At 41.5% G+C, this 26,338-nt stretch overlaps 1 protein-coding gene across 6 annotated transcripts in view; it reads left to right on the top strand.

The window, feature by feature from the left end:
- Nucleotides 1–26,338, top strand: part of DCLK1 (doublecortin like kinase 1) — a 376,814-nt gene that overhangs the window by 144,704 nt on the left and 205,772 nt on the right. For all 6 annotated transcript variants that reach the window (XM_084879549.1, XM_084879551.1, XM_084879548.1 and 3 more), the window contains one exon: nt 21,893–21,992. In XM_084879549.1, coding sequence (XP_084735675.1) covers nt 21,893–21,992 — 100 coding nt within the window. The remainder of the gene's footprint in view (nt 1–21,892; nt 21,993–26,338) is intronic.

The raw sequence follows: 26,338 nt of genomic DNA, 5'->3' as shown, positions 1-26,338 counted from the left end.
AGATGCTTGGGGTAGTGGAAGCACATGTACAGTTCCTCAGATGTTTGGATCCCTGTGAGAACTCATAGCCCTCTTGCAATCAATTACTGTGTGTCCCTGGCACCCGAGGCAGGGTGGCACCCTAGGTCCCTTTGTTAGTGAACTTTTGGCACTGTCTTGTGGCCCTGGATTAGTACAATTGTTTACTCTGGGTTGTCCTGGAAGCACTTTCCTATGGCCTGGAGTGAGACATGTGCTAGGTTGCACTTGGTCAAACAGATCTCTCCTGTGGCTTGAGCAGGGAACATGCTGGGTTACTCTATGTTGCTCCAGCAGCAATACCCTGGCCTGGGGTTGAGTTAGCATGGGTTGCTCTGGGTCACACAGTTCCTGCTTTCTTGTAGCCTAGAGTGAGGTATACACTTGGTTGCTTCAGTTCGCCCCTCCTCAGTGTGGAGTGAAGTAGTTGCCCTGGTGGCTAAGTCCACACTCTACTTTCACCCAGGGTGAGGTGTTCATTGAGTTGCTCTGGATAGCACTGGCAGTACTGTCCTGATGGCAGGGTCTAGGGAGCGTAGCTTGCTCTGGGTTGCACAGTCAGACCTCCTCTGTCGCCCAGACTGGGGCATGCTCTGGATTGCTCCAGGTTGCCCAGGCAGCTGGTCTTGGGGCTAGGTGTGGAGCAGGTTTCAGGTGGCTCTGGGGCCCAGGATGGGGGTGAGGCACAGCATTCCCCCTTGCTTGCACTCACTGCAGGGTCTTGGAGCTAGATTCTAGGATGCTGGGTTCCAGCAGGCTGGTGAGGAGGCCTGGTGAGGTAACTCATTCTGGTGGTGCACATTCTCTGCAGACATCTGGGAGCCTGTCAGGAGGTACTGTGCCACTCACTGCCAGGGCATGGTGGTGGTTCCATGTGGGTCATGGCTGGCAAGCAATTTTCTCTATGCATCCTCTGCCCTTCCTTATTGAAAATTGTATCTCCAGCTGTGTCTAATTTGTTAATTCAGGGTGGCTGCTCTTTTATTTAGTTGCTTTTGTGGTCTGGCCATAGGAATAGGTGCATAACACTGCTGCTTATTTGGTCACCATTTTCTATTTTAGCTCACTTTTTATAAAATTCAATGTTTTATGAGGGGGTCCCATGGTGGTGAGGGTGGTGGTGGTGGTGGTGAGGATATTGATGGGGTGGCAATAGCAGCATTGCTAATGGTTGTAGCAGTGGTTGTGACAGTGGTAACAATCATTTGTGAGATAGCTTTATGGTAATGTCATTGTTTAAAAAACATAATTTATTTGAGAAGACTAATTTAAATTGTATACAAATCTCTTTTAATATCAAACTGTAAATTTCAATACATAGATTTCAAATAGAAATTTTTAAAGCAACATACTCCATAATTTAATGTCAAATCATAGTTACAAATATTCTATACAGAGGCATATTTCCATAGCTTGGGGAATATCACATTTTGACCTGCAACCTCAAGTGACAAGCCATTGCAGAAGAACATAAAAAGCAAAGTTATTCCCTTTATGTTTTTATCCTGCAAATAGCTATTATTTTTTAGATTGTGATTTTCTTGCTAAACTTTTTTAAAATTCAGTTTTACTTAAAGGTGTACGGGATGAATTAATGAAATTATTGATTCCTTGGGGCCCAGCACATTGAAGGCCTTTGCACTGATCTTCGACTCCTTGATAACATCAGGATGGAGATTCATAGCACCAGGATGAACCTGTTGTGCATGTTAAGAGTTAGAAAGTGTTAAAAACAAAACAAAACAAAACAAAAAACTGAGTGAGAACAACTAATTGCTTTAAAAACATTTTAAACTCTTGACCCAGTAAATTATATCTGCAGGTATCTCCTTGCATTGACTTTATGGGATGGATTTGTTTTTCTGAGTTTGGAGCCCAACATTTGAGATGCACGATTCCTAACTTTACATACTAGCCAATAAATCCACTGCAGTGCTGTACATTAGCTTTTTAGTGACTCTTTTGCTCTGTTCTAAGTTTGCATTAAACCTAACCGATTTGTGGTGTTTTCTAGGCTGGTGAATGTTAGAGGAGCCTCTCAGAATGTCACTTATTTATCTTTCATTTTGGCATTCATGATTAATGACCTTTACACAAGAGCAGAAAATATCTACATTAATAAAAGAGAAACATGCAAATTGACCATCACTCTGCAACCCCTGCCACCCAATCAGAGCGAGTATTCAAATTAACCCAAAAATATGGCAGCTGCCATGGAACTGGAGCAAGCAGGAGGCTTGGGTTTCCCCCAGCAATTGAGGAAGCTAAGCTTCCCATCTTCCCTGGCTGGCCCTGGCCTCTGCTCAAGGCTACAAAATTTCAATTATAGAAGATAAATAAATCCCAGATACCAGGGTCTCTGCTTGGGTCACCTGGGTGTATGGCTGGCCTGCAAACTACCACAGGCCCCTCGTCCAGGCCATCCCACGCCCCAAAGGAATTCCCTCCCTGATCCTGGACACCCTTGTGGGAAAACCCTTGTGGGCAAGCCCCCACCCATGCACCAGACCTCTATCTTATCTAATAAATGAGTAATATGCAAATTGACCATCATTCCAACATACAAGATGGCTACCCCCATGTGGTCAAAGATGGCTGGCCCCATGTGGACACAAAGTGGCCACCACCAGATGGCCAGCAGGGGAGGGCAGTTGGGAGGGACCAGGCTTGCAGGGGGTGGCAATTAGGTGCTACCAAGGCTGCAGGAGAGGGCAGCTATGGGTGATCAGGCCAGCAGAGGAGGCAAGTTGGGTGCTACATGGCCTGCAGGGAAGAGCACTTGGGGGTTACCAGGTCTGCAGGGGAGGGCGGTTAGGGTCAATTGGTCTTGCAGGGGAGCAGTTAGACATCAATTAGGCTGGCAGGGGAGTGGTTAGGGGGTGATCAGGCTGGCAGGTAGAAGTCATTAGGGCAATCAGGTAGGCAGGCAGGCAAGCAGTTGGGAGCCAGCAGTCCTGGATTGTGAGAGGGATGTCTGACTGCCCATAGGATCAGGCCTAAATGGGCAGTTGGACACCGTTTGAAGGGTCCCAGATTAGAGAGGGTGCAGGCTGGGCTGAGGGATCCCCCTCCACCGCCCCCGCATGCATGAATTTTTATGCAATGGGCCTCTAGTATATTTATAAATGAATAAACATTTGTTAATATTTTTTGAAGACAGTTATTTTCAGGAAGCTTTATGAGGTTGTTTCTGAATCTAGGCCAGAGAAGTCTTTTGTATGTGTTTATTTGGTATTGAGATTATTTTTAAAATTTGTGAATATTTAATTTGACAACAATTCTTATTTAAAAACATATATATTTTATTGATTTTTTGAAGAGAGGAAGGGAGAGAGATAGAGAGCTAGAAACGTTGATGAGAGAGAAACATTGACCTGCTGCCTCTTGCACACCCCCTACCGGGGATGTGCCCACAACCAACATAAATGTTCCTGACCAGAATCGAACCTGGGACCTTTCAGTCCGCAGACCGACGCTCTACCACTAAGCCAAACTGGTTTCGGCAACAATTCCTAGTTTTAAAAATAAAATAATAAAGTAGCAAAGGAGGGCACATTGCCTGGTACTGATCACTATAGACATGGCTTTCATTGTCCAGTTTGCCATGGTCACTGCTAATAGCTATTTTCCCATCTATATTTCTGCTCAGCAGCAGTTAGTCATGCATATGTGACACCCACTGTGAACAACTACAATATTTGGTACTGGTAATGAGAATTTAAAGTGTGTCTCAGAGTTATGTGAAGGTAGCATTATATTCAACATCACTATTAAAACATTAAACAGATAACTATGTATTATCTCTCAGTACCTTATTTTCCCATTGGGTCTTTTCTTTCCTGGTGTGTTCTTAAAGGCTTTGGAGTCAGTGGCTTGATATGTCTCAAAATAGTTTTATTAATTCTTTTTCCAATGACCATACTCAGTGTTTCTGCCTAATTGGAAACAAAGCCACAATCTCAGCTACTTATTTACATGGGTATTTTAGAAGATCCCCTATGCAATAGCATATAATTTTAATTTTTTTCCACATTGAAAACAATGGCTTTAATCGATTCAATAAGCCAGTTCTTAGGTTTGGCTACCCTTTATCTTGAACATCATTGTGTATTTTCTATCCATAAAGGCTGCTATAACAAAATACTATAGGCTGAGTGGATTATAAACAATAGAGATTTATGTTTCATGTTCTAGAGTCTAGGAAGTCCAAGAACAAGTCACCTGCAAATTTACTGTCTGCTGAAAGCCTGCTTCCTAGATGGGCCATCTTTTTGCCATAACCTCACATAGCCGAAGGGCAAAAGGACTTCTCAGGCTTCTTTTATGAGGACACTAACCCCATGACCTAATAATCTCCCACAGGCCTTGATTCCCAATACTATTACATTGGAGATTACGATTTCAATATATAAATTTGGGAGACTCAACCATTCTGGTCATAGTGTCATAGCACCCACATTTGCTTCTAAGCTCAGATTACAGATTATTTGTATACTTTCCAAAAAGATGACTGTGTGACAGTTCCCACTTTTTTGGACTATTATTTAATTCCTGAAGTGAGTGGAGTAAACTTTTAGATATGTGGTAAACAACAGTAGCTATGTCTTATTTAGTGAAACCAAGCACAATTATTGGAGGCCTCTGAAGTAAACTTTAGTTTTTCCCATATATTCCAAGAATTTTTAGTATTCTATTCTTAAATAATAGTCCCAGATTTTTTGAAATGATGACTGACACAGTGACATACTGTGCCTCACTAATGCCAGTTCTAATAGTAGCTGCCACTTATCCCTTTGTGCACGCTCTGTGGTCTCACTTCCAATCCTCAAGGAAGTTCTCAAATAAGCATTGGTAACCCACTTTACATATATGGAATCTGAGGCTTGAATATATATAGCTGTCTAAGGTCACACACCTATTAGGTGGCAGACCCAAGGTGTCTGGTCAGTATATGGTACTAGAAGCTTTATACCTGAAGAAGAAAGATCAGGATAATAAAAGGAGAAAGAGAAGGAGGAGAAATAATGTTAATTTATTTTAAAAAAGAATCATACTAAATAACCAATTGAACACTAGCTGAAAAGAAGTCTTATAATCAAGGATTTACAGAGGAAGCCACATCGAGACTGATAGGAAGGATGGAGACATGACATGGATTGGTTTTCTCCCACAGGCGGCAGCTGAAGTACCTGTGGAAGAAGTGTTGGGTCTAAACCCCAGACTAGAGTACAGAGCTGTGAGAAAGTGCCAACATAACATCTGGCTGTGAAAAGCAATGGGGTTTCTTTCTATCAGGGAAAATGGGTACCTGCTAGAGACATGGGTGCCTTCTTAAATGACCAACACACAAAATTTCCTTCGCAGCCAACTCACCCTGGGCTCCAGTGGAGGGAAAGCAGAACAAACTAGACTCATGTGAGTGGAGGCTGGGTTTGTGGTTCTGGGGGGGAGGCTGAAGTGACAGCCACCAGATCCCTGTGCTGAGTAATTCTTGCCTACCACAGACACTATCTTTCTTGGGTAAAGCATTCACCTCTCCACCCTCTAACTCCCTTTTGCCTCATCCTATGGAGCTTATGTCCTGCTGAGGAGTCAGCTGCCTTGGCCAGGATGTAAATGTTTGGGAAGTTTCAGAGGATGACTGAATTGAGTGGCTTTGGGATGGGGACCATAGCCCCAACTTTTCTGTGAACCTGACTAATGCTTTCCCTTCATAGGTGATCACCTAGAACCACCCTGAAGGCTTCTGGCACACACACCATCTGGGCTCCAGAGGCCAGAAACTCCTAATGGCTTCACTAGATTCTTAATGACATCAATATCAATTGGCTGCCTCCTACATGGCCCTACTGGGGACTGAGCCTGAAACCTGGGCATATGCCCTGACCAGGAATTGAACTGGTGACCTCTTGTTGCATGGGTCAACTTGAGCCACATCCACAAGGCTAAAAGATCTTCTTTAAGAAGAAGAAGGAAGGAAAAAACAAACAGAGGAACATAGTTAAAAGGATAAAATGGGGAGAGCATGCCAGCAGAGAGGAGCAGTTGGGAGTGATCAGGCCGGCAGGGGCAGCAGTTAAGTGTGAGAAGGCTGGCAGGGGGGGGGGCAGTTGGGGTGAGCAGGCTGGTGAGGGGGAGTTGGGGGTGATCAGGCCAGAAAAGGGGGGGCAATTAGGGTGAGAAAGCCAGTTGGGGAGTAATTGGGAGCAAGCAGGCTGACAGGAAAAGTGGTTAGGGATGATCAGGCAGGCAGGAAAGTGAGTAGTTAGGAGCCAGCAGTCCTGGATTGTGAGAGGGTTGTCCCACAGGGATTGGGCCTAAGCTGGCAGTCAGACATTCCCTCAGGGGTCCCAGATTGGAGAGAGTGCATGCTTGGTTGAGGGACACCCCTCGTGCACAAATTTCATGCACAAGGCAACTAGTCCTATATAATAAAGAGATAATATGCTAATGGTCATGACATCCTCATGCCATAAGGACTGTTCAGCAGGAGGCTGCTTTGCTCCGGAGATGGGCAGGAGTGGGCAGGAACCTGGAGGGGGCAGAACCATCCTGTGGGGGGGATGGGGGAGGAGGAGAGCCTGTAGTGCCCCTCTCAGCAGTCCTTCATCTCCCACCACTCGTACTTAGCATCCCTGCTGCCCACCTGCCAGGGGAATGAGTGCAGAACGCATGCTACCAAGAAGCAGTGCTCAAAACTCCACAGCAGGTGGGAGGCTTCCATGCTCTCCTCTGGTGCCATGATGGGGTGGAGCCACTCTGTTGCTCCAGAGATGTGGTGGAAGTGGGGAGGCACTTGGAAGAGGCAGGACCAGCCTGAGGTGACTCATGGGATTTAGGTCAGGGCTTGAAGTTGCCAGAGAAGGCTGGAGGGGTTGTGGGCAGGGCCAGGTGCACTTGAGCTCTGGGTGGAGAGGTGTCAAGACAGGGTGACAGGTGGGTGGGCGGGGCGTGTGTGGGTGGGTGGGGCCATGTGATTTTGCATACCAGGTCACTAGTACCTTTATAATCAGTTAATATTTGACAAGGCTAAAACATCAAACAGGATAACAATAGTCTATTCAATAAATAGTGTTGGGAAAAGTGGATAGACACTTGCAAAACTATGAAACTAGACCATGAACAAGAATAAACTCAAAATGGATAAATGTACACCATGTAAAAGAATAAACTAAAAATGGATAAAAGAATTAAGTGTTAGACTCAAAATCATAAAAATCCTAGAAATAAATCTAAGAAATAAAATCCTGAACCTTGTAGCAATATTTTTTCTTATGTATATCCTTGAGCAAGGAAAGGAAAAGAATAAACAAATGGTCCTTCTCAAACTAAAAGTTCTTTTCACAGCAAAGGAAACCATCCACAAAATCAAAAGAAAGCCCACTGAGTGGGAGAACATATTCACCAATAATACATCTGATAAGAAATTAATATCCAAAATTTATAAAGGACTTATAGAATTCATTACCAAAAAAACCCTAAGCAATTCAATTAAAAATAAAGTGAATAAATGACCTGAATAAACAGCTTTTTAAAAATATATATATATTTTTATTGATTTTTTACAGAGAGGAAGGAAGAGGGATAGAGAGCTAGAAACGTCGATGAGAGAGAAACATGGACCAGCTGCCTCTTGCACACCCCCTACCGGGGGATCTGCCCGCAGCCAAGGTACATGCCCTTGACCGGAATCGAACCCAGGACCTTTCAGTCCGCAGGCGGACGCTCTATCCATTGAGCCAAACCGGTTTCTGCTAAACAGCTTTTTAAAGAGGACATACAAATGGCCAATTAATATATGAAAAGATGCTCAACATTAGCAGTCATCAGAAAAAGGCAACTTAAAACCACAATGAGATATCACCTCACACCTGTCAGAATGGCCATCATCAATAAATTAAGAAATCATCAATAAATCAAGAAACAAGCGTTGGCAAGGAGAAAAGGGACTGGAGGAAAGGGAGCCCTCGTGCACTGTTGGTAGGAATGCAGTTGCTGCAGCCACTGTGGAAAGTAGTATGGAGTTACCTAAAAAAAACAAAACTGGAACTGCCTGTCCAACCGGCACGTCTCAGTGGTTGAGTGTCGACCTTTGAACCAGGAGGTCATGGTTCCATTCCAGTCAAGGTATATACCCAGGTTGTGGGCTTGATCCCCAGTAGGGGGCATGCAGTAGGCAGCCTATCACTGATTCTTTCTCACCATTGATGTTTCTAATTCTCCCTTCTTCTCTGAAATCAATAAAATATATATTAAAAATATGTAAATATAATAAAAAAGAACCAGAGTTTTTTTTTAAGACTTTTTAATCAGAAATTTCTATCTAGAAGAATTGTAAATGTTCTCATTTGCATAAGTTTATCATCAGAGAAATAAAAAGTAATATAGGAACACTGAATAATTAATTTTTATGACAACATAACACATTCCTAATATTTGGCTATAAGTATCCTATATAATAAAACCCTAATATGCAAATCGACCAAATGACAAATGACCAGTTGCTATGACTTACACTGACCACCAGGGGGCAGATGCTCAATGCAGGAGCTGTCCCCTAGTGGTCAGTGCACTTCCACAGTGGGAGCACTGCCCAGCCAGAGCCAGGGCTCACGGCTAGCAAGCAGTGGCCGGAGCCTCTCCTGCCTCTTCGGCAACACTAAGGACTCCTCAGGGGTATGTCTGACTACTGGTTTAGGCCCACTCCCCACCTAAGCAGGTACATCCGCCGAGGGGTCCTAGACTGCAAGAGGGTGCAGGAACCCCCCCCCCCCCCGCCCCAGTGCACAAATGTCGTGCACTGGGTCTCTAAAAAAGTATTAACATATTTTAGAACCATGAATGTATGGGATTATGTGCTCATAGAACAGAAAATTAACAATTATTGACTTACTAGTAGCCCTGTGCATGAATCTATGCACTAGTAGCTCACTGCCACCCTCCTGTAGTTCCTCCCACCCCCCATCATAGCTTGCTACTCTGCTGTCTCCTGTAGCTCTCCACCTCTCACTTGCTTGCTGCCCTGCCCCCTCCTGTAGCTCTCTGCCACCCACTTGTAGCTCACTGCCTCACCCTCCTGCTTATCCATGATCCAGTTGTTATGTTGTCGGTCATTACACCTCAGGTCATAACAGATAATTAGCATATTCTCTCTTATTATATAAGATATTATCTTTGTCTTAATGATGCTCAATGCTGAGTGGAGAAAAGAAGTCAAGTATGGAATGAAATTGGAAGAGATACCTCAAAATGAAGTTTGGCAGGATGAGGCGATCCATTATAATTAGTGTTTAACTGAAAACTAATTATAATGGTCATTATGAATTGTTCAGAAAGAAGAAAGTTGTTATTTCTGGTGCCTTAAAAACTCGGGTGACTGGATTTTTTTAAACAAAGATACAATAATTTCTTTTTGGTAAAAAGCATCTCGTTAAAGTGTGGATAACAGAACATTTAAGCCTTTTCATTTAAAGAACATGAAATTATAAATAAAGATTTTGAAAAGAAAATTAAAACTGAAAAGATATGTCATACTCAATAATTCCAATAAGTCGACTCAATTTATTGGCTTTTATTTTTGAAATTGTCTGTTTAAAAAGATGATAGTAAAATATTTTATTATCTAAACACCATGAGAGACACCTGATGAAGTGACAATGACTGTGGCTCCAAAGATATCCCATGTTTTGTTGGTAGAGGGCACTCTTGTAAAGAAAATATTGTTCTGTGGGCACTGCTGAAATCTTGCCCAGCTCCATGACGTCAGTGTCACCATGGAGATCTCATTACAATGAGAGGAAATGGATTCCACAGTCCTGCTTCAGAAACAGCAGATGCTATTATTGCTTTTGTTTGAATCTCCGCCCTTGCAGAGCAAAGCAAGTGGGAAGCTCAGAGGAGAGGAAATCCATATTTGTCTCCGTGTTTTTTATTTCTTCCTGTAGCAACTTAGTCTTCCTTCAAGAAGGAGTGTGGGTAATGACAAGTTAAATGGAAAATATGTAAATTCAGATTTAATGTAAAGAGAGTCAGAACACTGAATATGGTGTATTGTTTTGAGTAAAAGCATTAAACTTTCTTTAAAAAATTATTAGACATTTTTTACTATAAACTATTACAATGGTTTTATTAACTTATAATAAATTTATAATACACAAAAGTAAGTTTCTATGTATTTGAATAGACTTGTTTTCCTGCAGCTTAAATTAAGAACCTGAATTTAAATTCTAACTGCCCTGGTTTTAAATTCCTACTGACCTCTGGTTAAATTTTTTAATCTGTAAAATAGGGATAGTAATTACATCAAACTATTGCCAAATAGAGTCTGTCTTCTTCATAGCAGAGAGGATTAAATGTAGTAATTGCTATTTTTATTGCTATATCATACTGTAAGAATTTTCATTTTTTCTTTATTTCATATAATTATTGTGGTAAAACATATTAGAACTAATATAGAAATTATCACTAACAGAAATTTAGTAACATAAGTATTACAATGATTATGGCAAATCTAGGCTCAGAACCCAGGTATTTTTATCTCCTTTCATCACATCTGGCAATTATAATCAACCATGTTTTTTGAGATAGAATGGGGATGGCATTATGCTAAGCACCATCAGAGATAAACTCTGATGTTTTATATGAAGTTAGATTTACATATATGGGATGTTTTTATATGGAGTTAGATTTCCTACAATAATCATAGCAGCAGTTAGAATTAAAAATTGATAGATTATTAAGCATTGCAGGCCATAAACTGATTACCTCCTTTATAAAATAATATGTATAAAATTTATTTTCTAATGTATGAGCAGTTTGACAGGAGACTTTTTTTTTTTTTTTTTTTTTTTTAGAGGAATACAAATCTCTGGGATCCCCAAAAACTACAATTTGGTGACAAATTTTAAGAGGCCCTGAGTAAAGACTCTGTATACCTGTGAGAGCAGGTGAACATACTTGCAAATGTGTTTCATAACATACTTTTGGTGGAAACCTAATAAAAATGAAAAGCATGACCAGCTTCATGTTAGTAATTTCTACCAGCTTGGAACCAATTCTATGTTTTTCACCAAAATAATCCTATCTAATAAAAGAATAATATGCAAATAGACCATCACTCCAACACAAGATGGCTGCCCCCATCAAAGATCCTGTCCCCATGTGGACACAAGATGGCTAGCAGGGGAGAGCAGTTGGTAGGGACCAGGTCTGCAAGGGAGGGCAGTTGGGGGCAATCAAGCCTACATGGGAGGGCAGTAAGGGTTGACCAGGCCTGCAGAAGAGGGAAGTTAGGGGCAAGCGGGCCTGCAGGGAAGGGCAGTTGGAGGGGACCAGGCCTTCATGGGAGGGCAGTTAGGGGTGACCAGGCCTTCATGGGAGGGCAGTTAGGGATGACCAGGCCTGCAGAGGAAGGTGTTCGGGGCAAAAAGGCTGGCAGGGGAGCAGTTAGGAATCAATCAGGCTGGCAAGGGAGTGGTTAGGGGGTGATCAGGCTGGCAGGCAGAAGTCGTTAAGGACAATCAGGAAGGCAGGCAGGCAAGCAGTTGGGAGCCAGCAGTTCTGGATTGTGAGAGGGATGTCTGACTGCTAGTTTAGGCCTGATCCTACCGGGCAGTCAGACATCCCTCGAGGGATCCCAGATTGGAGGGGATGCAGGCTGGGCTGAGGGACCCCCCCCCCCCCCCCCCCCGTGCACGAATTTTGTGCACTGGGCCTCTAATCTATATTAATAAAAGGGTAATATGATAATTAGACCAGACATCTATGGGACATGCTTCCTGAAATAGTTGGCCTGCAAACTGCCCCAGGCTCCTTGCCTAGACCAGCCCTACCCCTAACAGAGACCCCCCCCCCCCACCCCAATCGTGGCATGACTGGCCTGAAAACTGGCCCTTCACCCAGGTTGGCCCCAGCTCCCAGCAGGACTCCTGCTCTGATCAGGAACCCTACTCTGATTTAGGCCGGCATGCAAACCACCTAAAGCCCCTCACCCAGGCTGGCCCTGCCCCCCATCAGGGACCACCACCCTAATCAGGGGCATGGCTAGCCCGAAAATTGCCCACAGCCCCTTGTCCAGGACACCCTGATTGGGGGTGTGGTCCACCTACAAACCGCTCCAGGCCCCTCCCAGGGGCCCAGGACAGCCCCGCCCCTGAGCAGGGACCCCCACACCAATCAGGGGTGTGACTGGCCTGCAAACCACCCCCAGCCCCTCACTCAGGCTGGCCCTGCTCCCCAGCAGGGACCTCCACCCCATTAGAGGCATGGCCAGCCTGCAAACCACAGGTGGTTCCTCGCCCAGGCTGGCCCTGTCCCAGTGGGGACCCCCACCCTGATTGGGGGCAGGGCTGGCCTGAAAACTCCGCGCCGCCCCCCCCCCCCCCCCCTGGCTGCTCTCCTCCTCATCAGGGACCCCTCACCCCAATCTGGGGCCCCCTTCAGGGCAGACCAGCTGGCTCCCACCTGTGCACCAGGCCCTATCCTATATAATAAAATGGTAATATGCAAATTGACCCTAACAGCAGAATGACTGCTGGGCCAGTCACTATGAGGTGCACTGACCCCCTCTTGGTCCCTTTCCCTGGGCAGCAGGCTCTGATCACCTGATGGCCACCTGTGGTGGGGGTGGGGCTGGCAAATGGTAGGAATAGCTGGCCTCTCAAAGCCTTGCCCGGGCTATCAGGCACCGATCACCCAATAGCTAATGGGAACCGGGGGTGGATGGTGGCAGGCAGGGGGGCTGGCTACAGGCAGCTGGGGAAGATGGCCCTGATTGCAGGCCAGGCCTAGGGATCGTACCCATGCATAAATTTTGTGTGTTGAGCCTCTAGTCTATACTAATAAAATCCTTCTTCCCAAAGTGAGAAGGAGCATCCATAGACCACATTCTCTCCAAATCCACTGTACCAACAGACTTCTATCCTAAGTATAGAAGTCTGTTGGTACAGTGCCTAGGAACTACATAGAATGTTTTTTTTTTTTTTTTTTAATTTTTGTTTATAGAGGCATACCTTATTTTATTGTGCTTCACAGAGGTTGTGTTTTTTACAAATTGAAGGCAAGACCCTCCACCAGCAAAAAGGTTGCAACTCGCTTTATTGCAGTGGTCTAGAACCGAATCTGCAATATCTCTGAGATGTGCCTGTGTTAAGTATGCATTTGATTTATATTGATTTTGAAATAAAAATACATTTGGGCTAATAAAAGAATAGCTAAAATTATGAGGACTTATGATCTTCTGACTCCTGGTCTTAACTCATCTAATTTTTAAAACAATTGATATAATACACTGAGGAACAAATTGATTGACATCTAAGTGGTCAAGCGGGCTTAATTAAGAACCTAGGCTTTGGCAACAGGACTGTGGTCTTGCGAAATTGTGCCAGATAAGATGTCTCTGTTATGTGTAAGAACCACACCCATTAGTGGTTCTGTACTAAATTTAAAAAATAGGGTATGTTTCAAGATAGCTGACTGGGGGCTTCCTGACTTGCCTGATTCAGTGGTGGTGGCAGAGATAGGGCTGCAACTCATCCACCTGCCTTCAAGCTGTGACAAAACCACTGGAAGCTATTATAATACATAGTACTCTGCTGAACTACTTACTGCAGTATGATAGGAATTCTTTGGAGTATGAGTCTGTACATATATACACTGGGGGAAAAAATAGGTTAAATATAAGGGCAGTTGTATTTTCAAGGCTTAGCACAGTGGCTGGCAAATAATAGGTGTTCAATAAACATATTGAATGATCACTAAGGGTTCACAGCAAAGGTGAGTCACTTTGTATAGAAGTGGATAGAGAAGATAAGGCTTGAATCTTCAAGTGAGCTTTGAGTTAGAGCAAGAATTTGAATAGGCAAAGGGTTAGGTAGGAGAGGACACCTAATGGGGGGAAAAAACCACATAAAAAACCAAACTAGTAGGAAGAACAGTCTTTCTCTGAAAAGAATAAGTTAGAGTTCTCGCTTTTCTCAAACTTGATATCAGTGTCTTTGCAAATTTTAATGGATGCTTCCAACATGTGTGCAGAGATTTAATGAAAGAATAGGTCAACTATTCCCTCATAGCAAGAAGCATGTTTGTGTGTGTGTTTTTTTAATGTTCATATTGATTTTATAGAGAGGGGAAAGGAGAGGGAGGATGAGAAAAAGGAAACATTGATGGGCTGCTTCCTGCGTGCCCCATATTGTGGATTGAGCCTGAAAGCTGGGAATGTGCCCTGACCTGGAATCAAACCAACAACCTCTCAGTGCACGGGACAATGCTCAACCAACTGAGCCATACTGGCCAGGGAAGAGCATATTTTTTCTTTATCCATAAAAGGAACTTTTAAAAAAAAGCTAGTTATCATATTTAATTCTGAGAATCTGAAATTTAAAAAGGAGTAACACTGCATAGATAAGTAAAAATTGGATGATTATTCAAAACACTGTTTTACATTTCTCTGCATTTTCTAATCTTTTGATATCAGAAAGTAATGCCTAAAGGAAAATTCTCAAAGTATAATTAGCCTAGAACAGTGACTTTCAACCTTTTTCATCTCATGGCACACATAAACTAATTACTAAAATTCTTCAGTACACCAAAAAATATATATCTTTTTCCAATCTGATACACAAAAATAGGTAGTTTTTTTAATCCTCAGCCTAGGATATGTTTTTTTTTTTTAAAAAAAATATCTTTATTGTTGAGAGTATTACAGTTGTTCCCTCCTTTGACATCCCTCCTCCCCTTTTGACCTCCTCAACCCAGATCCCATGCCATCCCACGCCTTTACCACCCTATTGTCTGTGTCCATGGGTAATGCACATACGCATATAAATTCTTTGATTAATCTCTTCCTGACCACTTTTCCACATCCCTCTGAGATTCATCAGTCTGTTCCATGTTTCCATGGCTCTGGTTCTATTTTATTTATCAGTTTCTTTTGTTCATTAGATTCCTTGTTTATTTATTTTGATCTTTAGATTGTATCCATTGCCATTTTATTATTCATAATTTTTTTCTTTTTTTCTTGAAACAATACCATTCAACATTTCACATAATACTGATTAGATAGTGATGAAATCCATTAGCTTTTTCTTGTCTGTGAAGCTCTTTATCTGACTTAAATTCTAAATTATAGCTTTGTTAGATAGAGGAATCTTGGTTATAGGTCCTTGCTATTCATCACTTTGAATATTTCTCGTCACTCTCTTCTGGCCTGCAAAATTTCTGTTGAGAAATTGGCTGCCAGCTGTGTGGGTGCTCCCTTGTAGGTAACTAATTGCTTTTCTCTTGCTGCTTTTAAGATTTGCTCTTTGTCTTTAAACTTTGGCATTTTAATTATGATGTGTTTTAGTGCAGGCCTCTTTGGATTCCTCTTTTTGAGTACTCTCTGGGTTTCCTGGACTTTTATGTCTATTTCTTTCACCAGGTAGAAGTTTTCTGTCATTATTTTTTCAAATAGGTTTTCACTATCTTGCTCTCTTTCTTCTCCTTCCTGCATCCCCATGATGCAAATGCTGGTACACTTGAAGTGTCCCAGAGGCTCCTTACGCTATGTTTATATTTTTAGATTCTATTTTATTTTTGCTCTTCTGATTGTGTGTTTTTTGGCTTCCTCATATTCCAAATTGCTGATTTGATTATTGGCATCCTCTACTCTACTGTTGATTCCTTGTAAACTGTTCTTCATTTTAATTAGTGCATTCTTCATTTCTGACTAGTCCTTTTTCATGTCTTTGATGTTCTCACTAATTTTATTAAAATTGTCACAAAGTTTCTTGACATTCTCACTAAGTTACTTGAAGCTCTCAGTAATCTTATAACCATAGTTTTGAACTCTGTAGCTAGTATTTTGTTTGCTTTCATCTCATTTAGTTATTATTATTATTATTATTATTATTTTGAGATTTCTTCTGTTCTTTCATTTGTGACATGTTTCTTTGTCTCTGCATTTTGGCTGCTTCCCTGTGTTTGTTTCTATGTATTAGGTAGACTTCCTATGTCATCTGGAATTGGTTGAGTGACGTTGTGTAGTAAGTGTCCTGTAGGGCACAGTGACTCAGCCTCTCCAGTCACCTGAGCTTGGAACTCTAGCTGCTCCCATGTGTGGGCTGTGAGCACTGTCCTGTTGTAGTTGAGCTTTGATTGCTGTTGTTGTCAATGGGAGGAATTGACCTTCATGCCAACTGGTTGTGAGGACCAGTTGCCACTACAGTGGAAGAACTGCTGTGCAGAGGACACCCCTATGGAGCAGGACTTTCTTCAATGGGGCTTTGGTGCTCACTGAGTCCACCCCTTGAGTGTGTTGTTCATGGATACAGTGGAGTTGTAATATAGTGTGGTCTGAAGCTGTCCACCAGGTGTGCTGGCTCTAGGGCATCTTGGTAGTTGCAAAGTCAGCCACTGCCTGTGCCCTGCCTGGGGCCACCTGGCATGAGCTACAGAGCACTCTACATATAGATGACTAATTTGTGTTGGTCTTAGAGATGCCCAAGAGAGTCCAACCTGTGAATCTTGGCAAGCTGCTGCTAGTGCCACGCCTGGGGTCTCTTATAGAGAGGTAGGAGAAACACGAGTCTAGCTGCTGCTTGTTTGAGAGATCTTAGGAACATCTGAAGCCTGAGCCAAAACAGGCCATTCATATTGAAAAGACAACAAACAGCTTGGGTGGAGCTGCAAATTGGATGGAATCTCAGGAAATCACTAGAGTGGGAAGAATTGTGTGGGCCAGGTTGATGGAAACTCAGTCAGCTTTGTAGGGGAGGGTAAGGGTGGGGAAGTCTCAGCCTTTTTGTCTAAGAGAAAGCTACTCCCAAGTCCTTGTCCTGATGCCAGACAATTTAGTTCCTTCCCATATATCCCTGCATTCTTTCAAGCTATTGACACAGTGCGGGAGCCCAGAAGGAGTGAGTCCAAGTAGGTCCATATACTGGCCATTTAAGAGAAACTTCCTGTGATTCCAGTAGCCTCTGTGTCACTCAGCCACAATCCACACTGGTTATTATAGATCTTGCTCCTCACTTGATTCCTCATTAACTAAGATATCTCTCCTGATTAAAAACACACCACAAGTGGGTGTCAGACCAGCCATTCCACACCTCCACCCCTCCTTCCAATCTCAATGTGCTTCTTTACTTCTCTAGTTTCAGGACTTCCATTCAGCCAGATTTTTGGTGGTTATGAATGATAGTTGCTCTGTATTTTAGTTGTAATTATGATGTGGTTGTGGGAGAATCCAAGTACCAGCATTTACCTATGCTGATATTTTAGTCCCCCCCCCCCCCCCCCCCAGGATATGTGTGTGTGTGTTTTTTTATTGATTTTAGAGAGGAAGGAACAGAGAGAATGAGAGAAACATTAATGTGAGAGAGAAACATCTATCAGTTGTTCCAGTATGCACCCCAAGCAGGGACTAAACCCACAACCTAGAAACATATGTGCCTTGACTGGGAATCAAACCCGCAACCTTTAGTGTACAGGACAATGCTCCAACCAACTGAGCAACATGGCCAGGGCAAAATAGGTATAATTTTTATATATCCACATGATGGCTGTTGTTGTGTTGGCTATTGTCATTTTTTCATTTGACAATCTAATAAAAAAGAAGTCAGTGCCCTGACTAAATAGTCAGGTATTACATATTTTAGAAAATATATATTTTATTGATTTCTTTACAGAGAGGAAGGGAGAGGGATAGAGAGTTAGAAACATTGATGAGAGAGAAACATCGATCAGCTGCCTCCTGCACACTCCCTACTGGGTATGTGCTAGCAACCAAGATACATGCCCTTGACCAGAATTGAACCTGGGACCCTTGAGTCCACAGGCCAATGTTCTATCCACTAAGCCAAACCATTCAGGGCTATTGCATGTTTTAAAAATCCTTGCAGCACACCAGTGTGCTGGAGAAAAAGGGTTATAAGTGCTTCTCTGTGATTCTTTTTTGTTATGTGATAGCTACCTTTAGTATATAGTGAATACACTATTGCTACCTTTAGATCAATGACAGAGTGAGTATACAGTAGATAACTGAATTGCACAGATTATTCTAAATCCTTCTTTATTGTAAACTTGCGATTGAAAATGCTTCTGCTATCAAATCTTTTACCAAGGCTTCTAGCAAGAAAGCATTTTATAAATTTGAATTTCATCTACTGACCATACCCACTTTCTCTAGTGGGAGGTTGTGAGCAGAGAAATTGCTAAATGATTCCAGAGCAGAGAACACAGAAAACATCACAGTTTCTGATAGCTCAACAAATTCTTTGATTTCAGACACTGAGAGGTAAATGAATACATGTTGCTTGGGACTGAAATGACTTTTCCTTGTCGTTTTGTGCTGGGTGATGACAGTTACTTTTCTTTAGCAATCACCACATTCCTTTTATGTTTCTTAGAATCCTGGATTTGGAAGCAACATCAGAAGTTTATTATGTTTCATTTCCCACTTTCCAACAGAATTATACCTAAACTGTCCAAGCTGGGTGGTTGTCTATTCTGTTCTTTGTTTGAGGATGGTCATTGGTACATGATGGAAAGCAGTTGGCTGACAACCTGCTTATGCATGTTATAGTTTTGATAATAGAGGGTGGGGCAAAAGTAGTCTTAACAGTTGTTCGTATGGAAAATAATCCTATATAATACAAGGCTAATGTGCAAATCAATGAACGGAGGAATGACCAGTCGCCATGAGGTGCAATGACCACCAAGGGGCAGACACTCAATGCAGTAGCTACCACCTGGTGGTCAGTGCACTCCCACAGGGGGAGCACCTCTCAGCCAGAAGCTGGGTTCATGGCTGGCAAGTGCAGTGATGGGAGCCTCTCCTGCCTCTGCAGCAGCACTAAAGATGTCTTACTGCTGGCTTTGGCCTGCTAAGCCGGCAGTCAGACATCCCCTGAGGGCTCTTGGACTGCAAGAGGGTGCAGGCTGGGCTGAGCCCTCCTTCCCCCAAGTGCATGAATTTTGTGCACCAGGCCTCTAGTACAACCTATAATAATAAAAGCATAATATGCTAATTAGACTGACCTTCTATCAGGGGTCCTCAAACTTTTTAAAGTGGGGGCCAGATCACGGTCCCTCAGAGAGCTGGAGGGCCGGACTATATGAACTACTAATCCCTACTGTAACACCTTGGCTGCACTCACTGCCCAAAAAACCTGGTGGGCAGGATCAGACTCCCCTGGGGGCTGCATGTGGCCCACGGGCCCGTAGTTTGAAGACCCCTGTATGAAGCCGGGGCTGTGAGGGAAGTCTGGGTCCCGGGTGCCAGAGGGAAGCTGATGCCAGAAGCTAAGGGAAGAAAGGCCTACTCTTGCATGAATTTCATGCATTGGGCCTCTAGTAATAATAAGAATACAAGAACAAACTCTGTTTTGTGTACTCAACTAAAAATCTACTGAGGATATTTTCTACTGATTTTTAGAGAGAATGGAAAGGACACATCAATTGGTTACCACCCATATATGCTCCAACTAAGGCTGGTGATCGAGCCAGCAAATGAGGTACATGCCCTTGACATGAATTGAACCTGGAACACTTTAGTCTTTTGACCATCATTCTATCCACTTAGCCAAACTGGCTAGGGCTGTAAATCTACTTTTGATCCACCCTGTTATTATTGTTCACTTAGCAAGTAGCATAGACCATGCACACATATATGGCCATATCTGGTTAGCAATTTGATGTTCTAAAATGCAAGCAATGAGAATACACAGAAAGAAAGGATAATTTCCTTTGGAAAACAATATTTTTCATTTATCAGAAATTTGTCATCAAATGTTTGGCACAGATCCTAGGCCCATTATAAATGTTTGCAAAACAACACACACAAAAAAACCCCCAAACAGCTAGAGAAATAATTCTGCCTATGAGGAGAATGGGTAACTGTTCTTTGCTTTGTGTGTTCCCAGAGTTCTTTGCATCTATGGTTGCTGTATAAGAAAAGAATTCTGGAATCAAATCATTTTGGAAAATACTGGATCTTTCTACCTCCTTTTTGAAGTTGTGATGTACATTAGCACATTAAGCATTTTCAGAAGTCACCTGTCTATATCTGATAAACTCAGTATTTCCCAAGTCTATTTGCACAGAAACTATTAAGCACCCATATACTTTAGGAAATATTCTCTTTAGGGTTAATTTTTCATAGTTTTTTTTTGCCTGAGGAAATGACTATGTCTTACTCATTTTCTATGTACATTCTATATGCTAACTGGTAAGTACAGTGACAATGCAGATTTATGCAGGTAAAATGAAAATGGCCTGTATGAGGTTGGATAAGATGACACCAATACTGACCAAAAAAGCTGAATAGGGGAGTTGTGTCATAAATGTAAAGATGAACAAGGTCACAGTTGCAATCAGAATGAAAGAGAGCAATAAAAACGACAGTAGGTTTTGAATGCAAAGAACCTGTTTTTAACCCGAGCATAAAATCGGAGCTTCTGACACTGCTATTGAAGACCCTCAGTTCATCTTCCTTGATAATTATAATATCCCTCTTAGGTCACCTATGTTGTCAAGCCTTACAGACAAAGTAAGCACTGATGACCAAGGCAGTACCTCATTCATACTTAATGCTTATTATCAAACTGTTATAGAAATTTCATTCTTAAACCTATAGCCAAGTGGTTATTTGGAAATAAGAGATTAATTGGAAAAACTAGCTGGCACCTACACATATTTTCATTTAGTGACTTTAAGTAATGTTTTGTTCTCCCACTTTACTACTGTAAGTCTTATAGCTCCTGGATGTGTCAGGGTAGTGTACCGAGGATTGACAAAAAGTGGAACTTGCAGATGAAACTATAATCAAACAAACAGGGAGGACCTAATAGTAAACACAGGTCAAAGAATCTAACACCTGAGGAAGGTTTGACTATGGTTCTCAGATATCCAAAGGAAAAGCTATTAGAAAGTCTGTTTCCTACAGGTCTGAGTGTGTGCCTTTCATTGGACACTTTAGGATTTGCTCCCAGTGGTCACAGGAAATTGAAATGAGATAGAAATCAGCAGTGTTCCCAGTGCCTTGTGTTGGCATCATACACATTGTGAACAAAGTAGTACTTTGCACATCCAGAGTTAGAGATAAATATACTTGAAATTATTCATTTTGACCACATTTCCTTGAAAAGTGGCATTTAGCTCTCAAAGTTATTGGAGACTTATAAGTTGAATAACTATCAAAAGGTTGTTTAAAAACCTTTCTTTTACATGACTATAAGAAGTTGATGGCATGAGCATTTTAAAGTTGAGCATAGCTTGAGTAATGGGTATACAGTTATCTTCATCTGCATATCTAAATCTCAGTAATAACTATCTTTTTTCTATTATTTTCCTATTGTTATGAAGGGTTACATTTTTGTTCCAACTAGATGTAGAAGGGGTCTAAAGGATATAATTATATTCATATTATGATACAGCTATTTTTCTTCCGTTGTCACCCCAGTGAACATCATGATCATATTATGGCATCAGTTTCTAAAAAACATATTTGTTGCTAACATCATATGCTGACTTTTATTGCTATCAAGGAATATTATGTTCAGAAGAAAAAAGGGGTGCACCTTTTCTACATGTTGCTGCATTCAGTCTATTATAAAAATAAAGGGATCTTACCTCCGAGCCTATTAATATATCAAATAATAAATGTGACAGGTAATAGTTCTGTTTTCCTTATCCTGTCTTCCTGCACAACTGCAACATAACATGTTTCTTACTAGTAACAGATGCTGGAGACCTTCCTTTGAAATTCCTCTGGAGAAGCTGCCCTGTTGATTGCATTAGACAGGAAGTGGCTTCATGCAGATGTCGACTTGCTGGTGTATTGTAGTAATTGCTGTTCTGTTGACCCCTTGCTGAGTGCCATGATTTTCTCTTGTAGGTGATGTGCCTTCAGGACTTTTTTGGTGACGATGACATTTTTATTGCATGTGGACCAGAGAAGTTCCGTTACCAGGATGATTTCTTGCTAGATGAAAGTGGTAAGGAAAAAAAAGTTCAAAACCAGGGGAAATTTGAGGCAGCTTTCCAAAATGAGCTGCACCAGGCCAAGATCATGTCAACTCTAAAGCTACCAAATCAGTTTCAGATCCTCACCCAGTATGTCTTTTCCATATCTTGAATTTCTTTGATTTTTTTAATATAGAAAACAGATGAAATGATCATTGGAAAGGTTATATAAATTAGAAGGGTAAATGATGAATGGCTAATTTATAACCACTTAATAACTAAAATGATGCTCTAGAAAAATCATGTGTGGATTTCTACATTTTAAACTGTATATTTTCCTCAAAATTTATATTTGAGATATTTGTAATCACAAAATTATTGAGTATGTTTCTAGGCTCATCTTTCAGGTGACTTCCTTTAGTTCCTAACTAAGAAAGTGACTTGGTGTCCCTTTTCTTTTAAATAGTTCAGAATTTTATGTCATCACCATATGTGAGGGATAAAAAAAAAGAGCATTGTGGCTTCCTTCCATTAAAAATGAAATGTAAAAAAGGTACCATTGATAAACAGGGAAAGACACCTCTAACTCAAGAATTATGTTTTTTTTTAATATTATAAATCATCTAAGAACCTTAATAGCATCATGGAAAAAGTTATTAAAAAGGCCTTTCCATGATAATATTACTTCTAATTTAATTAGGGAACTATTGCATACTTATTGACAATTCAAATTCTAGCTAGTTGGAAATTATTTTTGAAGTGAATGAATTTTTGCCTAGATAAATTCAGTTAAACAAATTAACTTTTAGCAAAGTGGCTGGGAAATACTTGAGCACTAACATAATATGATGAGTAATGTAATATTTCTGCTCTAACACTGCTGATGTATATTCACATAGAGTATATTATATGCATATACACATATCAGTTACATGCATTTAAACACTGTAATTATTTCATCACTTAAAAGTGATATAGAATGTGTAGGGAGAGATAAGAAGAAGAAAGGTTATCTTTTTATTGTGAAAATTTCAAATGCCTAATAAAAGTATATATAGATGTGTCATTTGAAAGATAGAAGTTATTTTGGTTCAAATTTTTTAGCAGGAATAGTGGTTTGGTACCTCTTTTCCTATAAATAAGTTTTCTTTACCAAATATGTTCTGTCATTATCTCTAATAGGCATGCCCTTTGGGGGCAAAGATTTGGGGGGAGATTTCTCCCCATCCCACCCTTGTTCAGGCAGCTTTGCTATTGTGTGGAACAAATGAGTGTTAGGGGTCAGGCAGAAGAGCTGACAGCATAGTTTTGGGGGGGAAAAACTGTCTTGACTTTCAATTTAAAGAAAATAGCTGCTTCTAATAGAATGGTCTGAGAGACCAGATGCATTCTGAAATGAAAGTTTCATTTGTTGCTTTGATATAGAAAACAACATGTCAGACTGGAATTGGAATATAGCTCACTTTCACATCAGCAGAGTTGACCTGGGGTTACCAAGCACCCAGTATCTTTTTACCCATGTTAGAATCCTTTCTCATTAAAAAGGATTCACACAGATCTTTATCTCTATTTGCTTATCTATGTCTATGTATCATCTCTATCTATCTATCTATCTATCTATCTATCTATCTATCTATCTATCTGTCATCTATCATCTATCTGTATTTATCTATCTCTCTATTGGCACAGCGGTGCACATCACACATACATCAGGACAACTTGCTATAATTTGTGGTTTGGCCCTTCGCATGCCCACTTCAAATTGTTTGAGAGAGAAAGTGAGAACTTCACATCCTTTCTCCTGATGAATATACCCTATTTCTTGATCTGAAATATATTTGCTGAGTAACTATGTTCTCCCCCATCCTAAAAGAAACATGTGGATTGGGGAAGGAGAGAGAATCTAAATTAAAATTTTATTTCCTTGGATGAACTTAACCCTGGAACTAAAATCACACATTAACAAGTGCAATTTCCCTGTTGCTTGTATGGCATGTTTTAATGCTAATATATTAAAATTTGAATCTTTTGGAAAGTGCTCTGAGCATAATTTAGCCTAGCTTATATGTACTTGCTAAATGGCATTTGCACATTGAGACTTCGTTTGGCCTGTTCCCAATAGCTTCCTGTACTGCTGCTGATACTGACATCTTCAGAATTAATACTTACCCAGTACTGTGCTTGATTTAATGGTGCCAAGAAGTGGCCTTTTGCTACAAGGCAATATTTTTATTTTATCTTTCAAAATTAACCCAGCTCCCAGTGTGTCAGGATTAGCAATAATACATCCCTCTAATTACTGCTGGAAAAATTCCTGGAAGCAGCTCTTAAGGTCTTACCGGTGAGGAGTTTACCATTAGAGACTTGTATTTCATGGGATACACTAGAGCCAGATCAATATTAGAAACTGTAAGGAGCCTTCTTCCTCCCTTAAGTTTTCACATGGAAAAAAAACCACACACACACACAAAAACCCCCACACACATACAAAAACACCTTCCTTTTCCAGCTCAAAATAAAACGGTTTTAGTGATATCATCATCAATGAAGGAGTCTCAGCACCTTCAAAAATGGTGAATAAAGTTCTATATAGAAAGACAGATAGGCAAACAGATCCTTCTCTAACATGGCTTGCTATCTAATTTAGAATGATGAAACATCATCCAGGAAAATGTCAAATTGGAGACAGGAAGCTTAACATGGTTTTACCTATATATTGATGATAAGTTGACAAATTTTTTATTTGTTGCCATTAAAAATTGGTAAGATTTTGTTGAGAAATGCCTGTCTCACACCTGGGAGGGACAGTTAACTCCTTGGTGATGACTCTGTCACAGGATGTCAACTTCTGTCACTCCAACTCCCAGCCTCAACACTGATGCTCCCAAATTTGCTTGGCCAATTTCTTTACCCATTCACCTCACCCCTATGAGGCCTAACTATCTGTCATCCTCTTTAATTTTGTTTTAATTAATTTCTTAGTGCTCTTGATTCTGATGTTTCTAGGCATTGCATTAAATATACACTAGAGGCCCAGTACATGAAATTCGTGCACTGGGGGGAAGGGTTCCTTCAGCCCAGCCTTCACCCTCTCCAATCTGGGACCCTTCAGGAATGTCTGACTGCAGTTGGACATCCCACTCACAATCTGGGACTGCTGGCTCCTAACCACTTGCCTGCCTGCCTGCCTGATTGCCCCCAACTACCCTCCCCTGCCAGCCCAATGGCCCCCAACTACCCACTCCTGTCAATCCAATGGCCTCCAACTGCCCTCCCCTGAAAGCCCAATGGCCCCCAAACAAATGCCCTCCCCTGCCAGGCTGATCACCCCACACTGCCCTCCCCTGCAGGCCTGATCACCCCCAACTGTTCTCCCCTGTTGGCTTGGTCACCCCCAACTGCCCTCCCCTGCCAGCCATCTTGTGGTGGCCATCTTGTGACAACGTGGGGGTAGCCATATTGTGGCAGCCATCTTATGATGACATGGGGATGGCCATCTTGTGATGGTGTGAGGGTGCCATGCAAGGGCAAGAGGGCCATCTAGGCTTTTATTAGTATAGATATTTTTGCTTAGATGTGTAAGTTTCCTAGGACTGTTGTAACAAAGTTCCACAAACTAGGAGTTTAAAACAATAGAAGTTGATTCTTGAACAATTCTAGAGACCAAAAGTTAAAAATCAAAGTATGGGAAACACTATGCTCCCACAGGTTCTGGTTTCCAGTCATGGCCAGCAATCCTTGGCATCACTGGGCTTGTCCTAGCATCATTCTGATCTCTACCTCCATTTTCAAGTGGATTTCTCTGTGTGTACAAAATTGCTTCTTCTTATAAGGACACCAGCTGTTGAATTAGGGCCAACCCTAATCCTGCTTGACCTCATTATAACATGATGACATCTACAAAGACCTTATTTCTAAGTAAGGTCACATACTATAGGCTCCAACATATCTTTGGGAAGGACACAATTTATTCCACCACAGATGTGATTTGAACTTGTCCAAACTTAATTTTAACTTGAGTTACAAGTAAACTAATTTCTATTTGTTTGTTTTCACCTGTCTTTAGATTTGCACAGCTATAGTTCTATATACATTATATAGAACAAGGTTGCTCCTCATCTGACCTTTTATAGGTAGGGGTAACCTGATAGATCAGAGGAATGAATACTGTGGGTTGGTCTGAGCCCCTTTGACTAAGATGAAAAAATATGGTCTGAATGCTACAGGTGGTTGTATTTTTAATTGAACTCCCTTGTCCAAAAGGTACTTATTTCTAGGTCTTTGTCAAGTGTGCTGGAGGAGATGTCTGTTAGAATTGTCCCTTAATGTCTCTGAAAGGAGTGATTGTTTGATGAGATTCATAGCATAGGTTTCTGAA

This window comes from Pipistrellus hanaki (genome assembly GCF_964339955.1).
Source record: "Pipistrellus hanaki genome assembly, chromosome: 3".
Taxonomy (NCBI): domain Eukaryota; kingdom Metazoa; phylum Chordata; class Mammalia; order Chiroptera; family Vespertilionidae; genus Pipistrellus; species Pipistrellus hanaki.
The sequence above is the reverse complement of the archived record's forward strand: the minus strand, read 5'-3'. Positions and strand labels throughout refer to the sequence as shown.